The 11,478-nt window shown below is 42.8% G+C and overlaps 1 protein-coding gene across 1 annotated transcript; it reads left to right on the forward strand.

The window, feature by feature from the left end:
* Window positions 1-215: 215 nt before the first annotated feature.
* LOC122936064 (gastrula zinc finger protein XlCGF49.1-like) lies at window positions 216-4,087 on the forward strand. Its single transcript, XM_044292065.1, has 2 exons — window positions 216-268; window positions 2,257-4,087. Exon 2 carries the CDS (start codon window positions 2,289-2,291, stop codon window positions 2,904-2,906), a length of 618 nt encoding a protein of 205 aa, XP_044148000.1. The 5' UTR covers window positions 216-268; window positions 2,257-2,288; the 3' UTR covers window positions 2,907-4,087.
* The last annotated feature ends 7,391 nt before the right edge of the window (window positions 4,088-11,478 follow it).

Consider the following 11,478-nt stretch of genomic DNA (forward strand, 5'->3'; position numbering starts at 1 on the left):
GAGAACCATCAGGTAGATGGAGCTGAGCCCTATACACATCTATATAGGGGGTCCTGCAGTCATAGAGGGGTCATAGATGGTGGGGGTCTCTTATGTGGATCTGTTAGATTTCCCACCTGTCTGCTGTATTGTCCTGAATTGTTACAGATGACAAATCAGGGGGAAGATGTGACTGATATTATAGTGGAGGATGAAGAAGAGCGGATGATGGGTGATCCCCCGTGTAAGAGTGAGGTGGAGGAGGACATTCCAGTCCATGTGACCACAGGTATGGAATAATGAATGGAAGAAGTGGATTAGGAGGTTTCTGCAGGTGAGGCTTCACCTTAGAGCTGCAGTAAAGGAGCACTCCGGGCAGTGACCCCTGTGTTATGTGCAGGAGCGGAGGGAGATGTGACTTCACATAGACATCCTCTCCAAGATCTTCTCTCCATCCTCTCATGGTCCAGGCTGGACACTCGGCTTAGCATCAGGTTTTGGGGGCTCCGGCTGTGATGAAAGCTGCAGTATAACCAATATAATCCTGCAGATACTCGGGGTACGCCCTATGTTCTTAAGAGGTTAATGCATCTTACTCTTTGTCTCCGTGGGCGTTACACCTGACTTTCCTTGGCACCCTTACTCCTGATTGCAGCCAAGAGAGTGATGGTCGGCCTGTTTGAGAATGGTCATAGGGTATCCCCACCGTAAAAATCTCAGTCTCTCAGGTCGCCAGCTGATCTCTGAGAGCCAGACATGGTAGAACAATTGCGGTGCACCTGTATGTACTGTCCTTTAGGGATACCTTTCCTCAAAGAGTAAGAATGACATCTCCCCCAGTTAGTGGCGGTCCTTACGAAAGAGGCGGGTACTGATGTTGCCCTCCTCATCCCTAAGGACTGTAAAGTCCCAAAAATGTTGTTTGCCTGCAGTTGATTTTGGATGTAAAAAAGAGGCCTATGTTAATATTAAGGGCTGCCACAAAGTCGAGAAATCTGTCCGTAGATCCCTTCCAAAAGATGAGCATGTCGTTTATGAACCGTACCCACAGCACGATGTGAGGTGCCCATTATTCCATGTCTTCCCCGAACACTATCGCCTTTCCCAACAGCCTAGATATAAATTGGCATACGATAGGGCACAGGGGCTTCCCATCACCACGCCTTTTAGCTGCAGCGATCAAAGACCAAAATATTGTGTTTGAGGATAAATCTAAGAAGACGTATTACCAGAGCATTGTGGGCCCTATATTGGATGCCACGTTCTTGTAGGAAAAGCCCTACTGCATCACCACCCTTATCATCGAGGATTGAGCTATACAATGTCTCCACGTCCAGACTGGCTAAGAGGACTTCTTCATCAATCTGCATTCCATCCAGTTTTTTCACGATCACCATGGAGTCTCGAACATATGAGGGAAAGGCAATGATTTTGTGTGTGAAACTCCCAGTGCCTGAGACAATCGGTCTCTGCCTTTCAGTGGGTTTAAGCCTTTGTGTACCTTTGGGAGGCTGTAAAAACAAGCCAACTGGGGGTGTTGGGGGCGCATAAAATTGAATTTTGATTTGGTAATGAGTTTGGATTCCAGTGCCTCCTGTAGGATGTCTCGTAATTCCTCACAAAAAGATGTATGAGGATTAATCGCACAAAACACTCGATACTGGAGCTAGTAGGGAATTTCTCCTACCCCTTTATGTGTTTTATCTGTATACCAACAAAGAGTTTTTGTTTTGCTAACGGACCATTCCCCATAGATCCTGGACAACGGTCCTTTTGCCCAGAAGTTAGACTTGGGGGCGCTTTCAGACGAGCGTATTGAAATCCGTCAGTATTCTGGCTCAGGATCCGGATGATCTACCATCAGTGTTGTCATCAGGATTACTTCAGGATTTCATCAAGATTTCCATGCGTATTTCTTCCTTCCTTCATTATTTATGCACTGCACAGACTGTAATGGGCCTATTTGGAAACGAATCCGCACAAAACTCGGAGATGCTGCGGATTTCAAATACTGATGGAAATGATACGCCATGTGAACAGCTCTATTCATTAACATTAGCAGCTGATTCCAGAACGTAGCATCCAGACTATATACGCATTGCAGATACGCTCGTCTGAAAGCGGCCTGAAACTTCTTCCCGCTGGATCCATTTATGGATTTGGCTACAAAAGCTCCATAAAACTGCACGTGTGTCCAGCCTAATAGGAATGTTACAACTGTTATCTAGTTTTTTATTTGAATGGTAAATCATGACATTTATTTTTTAATCCTAATAGCAAATCCCAGTAAGAATTCTGAAGAAAACGTCATGTTATCACTAAATTGTAAAGAAGAAGATGAAGATATGCAGCGCTCTTCAGGAGAAAACTGCATTACCTGTAATGTACATCCAGGACCTCACAGTACAGATCCATCATATAATCCTCCTAATCATGAGGAACCTTCTTCTGCCCGATCACAGATTGGCACCACAAGTAATGGGCAGAAAGGAGATAAAAGGTTTCAATGTGGGGAATATGGAAAACAGCTTACAAGAAGCGTAGGTCTTTTTAGACACAGAAAAATTCACACAGGAGAGAAGCCGCATTCATGTTTAGAATGTGGGAAATGTTTTAGCCAGAAATCCGATCTTGTTAAACATGAGAGAGTTCACACAGGAGAGAAGCCATATTCATGTTCTGTATGTGGGAAATGCTTTACAGTTAAATCTAGTCTCGGCAAACATGAGAAAATTCACACAGGAGAAAAGCCATATTCATGTTCAGAATGTGGGAAAAGTTTCATAGAACAAGCAAAACTTCGTTATCATCTGAGAATTCACACAGGAGAGAAGCCGTATTCATGTTCAGAATGTGGGAAATGTTTTACACATAAATCTATTCTTGATAGACATAAAAAAATTCACACAGCAAAGAAGCCATTCTGATATTTTGTAGGGCACAGTTTTTAAAGCACGGGCTTACATGCGTTGCGCCATAAAGTGTTTTAGACTTTCCATACTGAAGAAAAGAACTGTACAGCCGAACTGTATAAACAGCATTACTCGAAGCCGCTACTAACATGGGTGCTGGCATAAATTAGCTGCCACATTCACATGCATACAACAACCATACAGAACACGAGTGTAAAGGACACAAAAATATTCCTATGAACCATATAGTTAAAACTCTATAATGTATGGAATGATTACGAATGAGTCGCACAATGCAGAGATCCAGGGAACGAACCCAGAAACGACCATCTGAAGGCTGTGTGTCTCTGCACAGTGTCTAGCCCCACTAATCACTAATGCTACAGTGCGGGACGTGCGGAGGAGAAGCAGCACATACACATAACATTACAGCAGGGGTTAAATGCCCGCAATTGTGCCGATGTGCAGTAGCGCACCAAGGAACCGATCAATGTCGGTGTGAAGGCCTCACAGGTTAGCGGCTTAGCGCAGGCATGCTCAACCTGCGGCCCTCCAGCTGTTGCAAAACTATAACTCCCATCATTCTTTGACAGCCTACAGATATCATCCTACAGAAGGGCATTGTGGTAGTTGTAGTTTTACAAGCTGGAGGGCCGCAGGTTGAGCATCCCTGGCTTAGTGGGACCAGAGCAGCTGGGGAATAATGTACTGCAGGCTGAACGCACACGACCGCGGTCTCGCAGGTTGTCAGGCCGACGTTTCGGCATCCAAGCCTTCGTCTGGGGTTAGCACTGTATATATACAGGCGATGCATTACTGCACCAATACCGGAGCTCAGATGAGCAGAAAAGTGGGAAAACATGAAAACAGGGAAAGTATAAAAATGACAATAAAATATACATGTGAAGAAATGTGAGCAAAAATAAAGTACATTTTTAAAAAAAAAAAAGAAAACATTAACTCTGGAAAATGAAACGTGTAAGAAAATGTGTTGTTATTGCCAAATTATACGAAAAAATGTAAATCATAAGAAAAAGGACTAGTGAATCCAGAGAAGTGTGCGCTAGTGACGCCTGACCTCCGCAAATAAAGTGCTGAGTAACCGAACATGTGTGCACCGTGTGATCACGTCCTGAAAACTGCACAAAAATAGAAGAGTAACAACCTGGGATAACAAACAATATCACTGCTCCCTGTACTGTGGAGGAGATCGCTGCATGTAAATGTGTCTCCTCCACTGACGAGCAGCCGACTGTCAGGAAGGAACGCTTCCGTATGGGGACTATCGATGGCATTAGTGATCACTGCTCCCTGTACTGTGGAGGAGATCGCTGCATGTAAATGTCTCCTCCACTGACGAGCGAGTGATTGTCAGGAAGGAACACTTCTGTATGGGGACGAGCGATGGCATTAGTGATCACTGCTCCCTATACTGTGGAGAAGATTATCAGAAACGAATGTTCCTTCACCACTGATCACCCAATGAACGAGCAAACGCTTGTTTATCCGGAGAATTCATCCTTCATACAGCACCAAGGATCATCGTTCATGAGCGGCAGATCCCGCTGGGTAAATGGTGACCTGCTGCCCAGAAACAATCAGTATGGAGTCATTGCTGGTCCTCATACAGTGGAGTAAGTGCAGCTCTCACCTCCAGGTATTGGGAATGAGCGGTTCCTTCCTGATAATTACTTGCCCAGTCGGCACATTCCGCAGGAGAATCCAAACTGATTATAGTGGGACAGGAGAGGACATCCCAGGGAGACTTTTATGTAACAGATGCTGGAAGGAATTTTCCAAAGTTCTTAACGAATCGGTTCATTATGAACTGCTTTTCTCACCTCTAATACACAGTGTCACGGACGTACCGAGACATACGGAAGTCCCGGCGACAGTGAGTGGCAGAAGATCTGTTAGACTGGCAACACGTGGCTCGATCTGACAGGTTTTCCTTGTGGATCAGTAGCTGTCTGTGTTGTTTTTGGTGATGGCCGCACCCCTTGCCTCAGGTGTTGCTTATGTGGTCATTTAACCTTCCTTATTTGTAGTTGCTTCTCCCACAATGCTGTGCGGTTTGTAGCTTCTGTTGGACCTGTGGATTGTTTGTGGTTGGATCTCGGCTGAGTTCCTGGTGCTTCCATTGCTACTTTGAAGTTAAAGGATAACTGTCACATTTGGACCAAAATTTTAATTTTCAGATATGTCGTTACTAATAACAGGATATTCCCGAATCAATAACTATTAGACTGACTTACCCCATATTTAATAAGATTCATACCTTAGCAACCAGTCTGCACAAAACTACAATCTCACTCTCTTGTTAAGATGGCCGCCGATGCCCTCACCCTGAGACTAAAACAGCCTGCCCTCACTACCCACAATGCATTCAGCTCCTCGCATGAAAGAGCTTCTGCACCTCAACCAATCGGAGCTCTTCCCACTTAAACACGCCCCCCTTCTCCTTCCATCACATACACTCCGATCTGATGGTATATTCTAACCTGGAGGCGTTCCCATGGTGATGGGGACGCACCTCTGACAGGGCGCTGCCATCCAGAGGTCGGGTGCCTTCTACAATGTTTACATTGGTGGGCGGTGAGATCGTGAAAACTCAGATCTGATGATATATCCTAATCCCCAGGCAAGCGTCACCGTCACCATGGGAACGCCTGGGGGTTAGAATATACCATCGGATCTGTGACGGGACTCGGCTGTACAGCGCTCACTTCCCGTCCTCCAGCGCAGCCAACAGACAGACGGACCTCTTCTAGCAACGCAGTTTTAGGGTCAGGTGAGAATAGGCGCCATGGGGGACAAATTGAATGATTTTAATGGTTTAGGAAGAATTAATATAAAATTAGAAGATGGCCACTAAGGTGATACTAATCACCTTTATCAAAATATGAGGGGAAAATAATAATATGACAGTTATACTTTAAGACTTTCCTTTCCCTTTTGTATTTTGTTTGGGTTCCGTGTGTTGCATTTCCCTATTGTTTGTATTAGGCCTGAAAGAGACTCCTGTTCGTTCTTCCTTTTGGAGGAACAAGTAGTCTCGTTCCTGCCATTAGTACCAGGGTCCTATAGGACTAGATAGGACTCTAGGTATTCCTGCGTATGAACTCGCCTACCTCTGGGGTCTGTTCATACTGGTAGTCAGTCAGGATTTTGGTTAGGGTTTTCACTAGGAGGTGTCCATCTTCCTTCCCTAGTTCTCAGGCCTGATTCCCTGTTCCCCTCTTCCCTCCTATGCTCGGTGTGGTGTTTCCCTCCCACACCGAGCGTGACACACAGTGATTGCCATAGAGAGAGAGAAGCCAGATACGGATGGATTTGAGCTCAGCTTCTCTGTGTAATAGCTCGCAATCCGTTTATTTTATAAAATTATTATACAAAAAGTAACCAGACCTCATTAGACCCTTTTTGTGGCAATGACATGGTTAATTTAACATGCAGATATTTCAGCTACATATGAATATATATATAGTGATATGAACAGACTGAAGAACAGGCCTTTGTGTGCTTTACCTTTTACTCATGCCCCCTCCATCGGATACCAAAATAAACTGGTGTTTTATGACCCGATCTGTCCCTTTCCTCTAAGAAAAAGTGACCTGACTTTATTACAGGCACAGTGACTTTGAAAAAAACCTTCTGGTAAATTGGAAACGCCCTCTAGTTCGGCATAATATCACTCCACCGTCACCTATGAGCGGTATTATTGTAAAGTGGAAGGAACCACAGCAGGTCAGCCATGAAGTGGAGTTACAAAGTAGGGTCGCCGAGTTCATAAAAGTCACCAACGCTCTGCTGACTCCATAACTGCAGAGTCCAGACCTCCTCTGCTATTAACTGTCACGGTCCCTCAGGTGACTGATGTCAGGAGATCAAGGATACTGGCTGACAGTGGAGGAATCTAACAGCCTCCTTGATTTCTCTTGATTCAGTGTTGATAAGGTTAATGACCACTTCCCTTTTCTCAGCTGTTGCTCAGTGGTCATCACTTCTACCCTTTATAGTCTGACCCCATCCTTCTGACTATGCGGTAGATAGCTTTATTTGGGTTTGGTGTGAGGTCGTCTCTGGTGGTCCTGCTTGTCCATCTCTACAGAAGTGTCGCGTTTGTCTGTGTTTGTTATATTCCCTGTTGTTTGTATCTGGTCCTGAGACAGAGACTTCCATTCGTCCATCTGGGGAGGAATGGGTTGTCTCTTGTGCTAACCTTTTTCCTGGGCCTTATAGAGATATAAGGGCCTAGGTATCCTGCATATGTATATTCCTACTTTCAAGGTCTATTCATATTGATAGGTAGTCAGGGCCCGGATTAGGGTTGTCTAGGAGATGACCTGTTTCTTCCCTAGATTCGAGGCCCAGCTATTGTTCCCCTTCCCTCCTGTGTTCTTTGTGGAGTTCCCCCCCACCACACACTTATCGTGACATTAACATCAGCACATAAACTGTGCCAGAAGCTTCATGGCATGGGTGCTCATGGCCACTGCATGCCAGCCTTCCATCAGCAAGCACAGGGCCAGTGGCTGGGTTTGTCGTGGTCCCAAAGCTACACTGGGTCCCCCGGACACCTTCGAGGTGTCACCATATGTTGCTGCCCTGGATAGTAGGACAAGATGAAGGAGCAAGTGGTTGTTGTTTTTAATCACCCACAAGTCAGAAAAGATGCAGAAAGTGGTCCCCGTTCAAGTCCCTGCATCTTTGGACAGGTCGGACTCTGTCAGCTAATACTGCTTGCAGCTCTTTAGCAGTGACGCTATGGATGATATTTGTGATGTTCTCCTTGAGTTCATCCAGGGGATGTGGATTGTTATTGGACACTTTCTGCTTGCATGTGGACAAGTCTGGGGAACGTGGCGGCCATAAACCCTCGCTCACAGTTCACTCCTCTGTAAACAGTTCATGAACCCGTCCAGTAAGCTCCGTGAGGTATGGCATGTCGCTCCATCTTGTTGCAAAAAAGCAGGACATTTTTTCTTCTGCAACATCGCTGCTGAAGAGCTTCAGGCATTATCAGCTAACAGAATCCGACCTGCCCAAAGACGCAGCGACCAGAAGGGGGATCACTTCCTCCAGAGTTTCTGATTTAAAAATAAACAATCCACGTGCTCGTTCATCTTGTCATACTGTCGCTGGAGGTGGGATGCTTTTTTGTGGGCCACTCTGTGCATTTTAACACTTTCTGTCTTTCATAGACTTACATCAGAGCTTCAGTGATACTCAATGACAATGACACAGCAGTTTTTCCAGACAAAAACAAGTTTCCAGACATAAAAACAGAGCTAAAAGCAGATACTCAGAAGGTCAGTCTGTCTGGTTTTGGTGGTAAACTGCGTCTGGATTTTTCCCTCCAAAACATGTTCTTTTTAAACTCTATGGCAGCTGTGGAAAACTACCAACTTCACATTCAAAGTCCCAAAAGTCTCTAAGTGTTCATTAACCCTTTTCACAGAGCCTCACAAATACAGTGATAATGAATAGTGTTGATCACGAATATTCGAATTTCGAATTTTTATCGCGAATATTTAGAATATAGTGATATATATTCGGAATTTCGAATATTTGAGATTTTGTTTTGCCAATTTTCGTAATGCAAATTTTTATCACGAATTTTTCAATTGCCGAGTAAAAACATGATTCCTCCCTGCTTCTTGCTTGTGGGCCAATGACTCATTGGCCCACAAGCAAGAAGCAGGGAGGAACCATGACTTTAAATGGGAAAAATAATGAATATTCAAAAAAACTAATATCTAGCACTATATCGAATATATTAGTTTTTTCGAATATTCTTTTTTAGAATATATAGCGAATATAAAAAAAATACGAATATAGGGCAATTTAGCTAATATAGTGCTATAATCTACTTTGTCTAATAGTTGTAATTTTTTTTTCTTATCTGAAGCTCAGATTGGAAAAAAATTACAACTATTAAAAAAAAAGATTATAGCACTATATTAGCTAAATTGCTCTACATTAGTTTTTTTTCGAATATTGGCTGTATTGCTATATATTCTTGTTTTTGAATATTACGAATATTCGAAAAAACAAATATATTCGATATAGTGCTCTGACTCATTGGCCTACAAGCAAGAAGCAGGGAGGAATCATGTTTTTGCTCGGCAATTGAAACATTTGGAAGGAAGACTGGACATTAGGCACTCTTGATGTCCAGTCCCTGTACACGTCTATTAGACATGAGCAGGGACTGGAGGCGTTGAGATCCCAATTAGAGAAGAGTGGACGTTTTAAATTGACACAGAGTATATTTTAGAAGCAGTAAATTTTATATTAAAACATCATTATTTTGTTTCTAATTCAGAGTTTTTCTTACAGGAATCTTGTACCGCAATGGGCACAAGATTCGCCCCCAGTTATGCAAATCTCTTTATGGCAAATTGGGAAGATGAATTTATTTTGCCAATACTGGGGGCGGATCTGGTGCTCTGGAAGCGGTACATAGATGATGTTATTTTTATCTGGAGGGGTTCAGACCTAGCACTAAGTTCTTTTTTATCTAATATAAACTCTAATAATCTGAACCTCCGTTTTACAGCAAACACCAGCAACATCGGGATTGAGTTTTTAGATTTGAAAATTAATATTGATATGGACAAGATTAGTTGCAGTACCTACAGCGAGAAACAATTTCATTTTACATTCAAGCTGCCACCTCCCTAGGTGGCTGCTGAATGTACCAATAAGCCAATTTAGGCGTCTTAAAAGAAACTGCACAATAAATGACACATTTGAGAAAGAAGCTGAGACCTTGAGGCAGCAGATTGTGGAGAAAAATTATCCAAGTGATTGCATTGAAAAAGCCTTAAATAAGGTGAGGGATCTAGACCGGAGGGATTTTTTTGCAGAGGGATCAGGTGAGTCTTGCAGTGATGTGATATCGAGTGAGGAGTTACAGGTGATTTTACCCTTTAACACTCAGTATAAACAAATCGAGACCATCATTGCAAGACACTGGTCTTTTCTGCAGAAGGATAAAACTATAGGACCACTAATACCAGCAAACCCCCAAATAGTATACACACGTGCAAATAATTTGGGTCTAAAAATAGCACCTTCGACAAAAACATCCAATAATAATAATAAAAAGGATAACCACTGGCTGTGCTTCGAGGGTTTCTTCAGGTGCAGATCATGTTCCAATTGTAAAATAACGAATTTTCCTAGAAAGACGATGAAAGCTTCCTCGACGAGCAATGGCTATTCATATGAAATTAAACCTTTTTGACATGTAATAGTAAGACATTTATTTGTTAATGTGTCCCTGTAGGAAACAGTATGTTGGTCGCAGTAAGAGGTGCCTAAAGAAGAGGCTTTCAGAGCATGTAGCAAACATACATTTGAAGTTATGCCACAATAAAGACCCAACAGGTCTTATCTACACAGCTCTGACAACTGTGACACCAGAGTGGAGAGGGGGTGATTAAATAAAAAAGATGTCAAGAATGGAATCCAAGTTCATATTTGACTTCGGTTCCCTAGTTCCAAATGGGTTAAATGCAGATTGGGAACTTTTTGGTTTCCTGTAACCCCTTGACCTCTCCCCTCCCCTCCTTACGAATAAGTCTTGTTCATATGTCGGGTATGGTATTTTAGGGTATAATATCATTGGTGAATTGATGCCGATGTGGATGTATAAGGGTCTTTAATGCCATAGAGATTGCTGGGTTTTATTATGTCATTTGGTTTTTTAACCTTTTTTAAATTCATTTTAAAATAAATTTTACATTGAATGTCATTTAATTTGTATTTAAGCAGCAATAGCGCAAAAACCGCAATTTCAAAAAAACCGCTTAAGAAAAAAAACGCATAGAAACCACATAAGGACTATACTGGGAAATCCGATTTTTCCATGTCTCCCTGGGATGATGAGATTCCTGTCCGGACTTTGATTCTCACCATGATCTCATATAAAAGGATATGGGGAAACACTTCAAGGTTACCACTGAGGAAGGGGTCATCCAAGTAACCCCGAAACGCGTATGGTCTATACCTTGTACCGGCATGCTGGGACAGTAGTTCCCCTGGATCTTGGAACCAACAGAGCCTCGTGAGCAGATAACCAGGTGACGTCGTGTCCACAGCGGATCCTTCAGCTTCGGATAAAGATAAGAATACATTGGCCAGGTAAAACGGACACAGTGGCAGGATAGGTGGGACGATTGCACTGTGTCCTTGTGACTATTTACTAAGGACTGGCAACACTTACCCATGCCCCGCTGATACAGAGCGGCACATAAGACTTATCATTCCATTGGACTTATATGGGATTTCATGATTATTTGAAAGAATAATATCCATTCCAAACAGGAATTGCGGTTTCTTGAATTGCGGTTTTTCACATTTATATAGTATAATTGTGATTCATGCTGTTCACATTTTGGTTGAGACATTGCTATGTTGTTTAATCTATGTGATTTTATTGTAATAATATATTGTTATATTGTATCGATATATATATATATTTTTTATTTACTGCTATCGTGGGAATTAATCGCTTATTAAATAGTTCTCTCAATGACTCCATATCTGAGTGCCTGGTTTCACTGGTGTTTTCTGCCAT

This window comes from Bufo gargarizans, chromosome 4 (genome assembly GCF_014858855.1).
Source record: "Bufo gargarizans isolate SCDJY-AF-19 chromosome 4, ASM1485885v1, whole genome shotgun sequence".
Classification (NCBI taxonomy): domain Eukaryota; kingdom Metazoa; phylum Chordata; class Amphibia; order Anura; family Bufonidae; genus Bufo; species Bufo gargarizans.

What these genes read in the sequence shown, in the direction of transcription:
- LOC122936064 (XM_044292065.1), top strand. Translation starts at nt 2,289, where the DNA reads ATGTTATCACTAAATTGTAAAGAAGAAGATGAAGATATGCAGCGCTCT.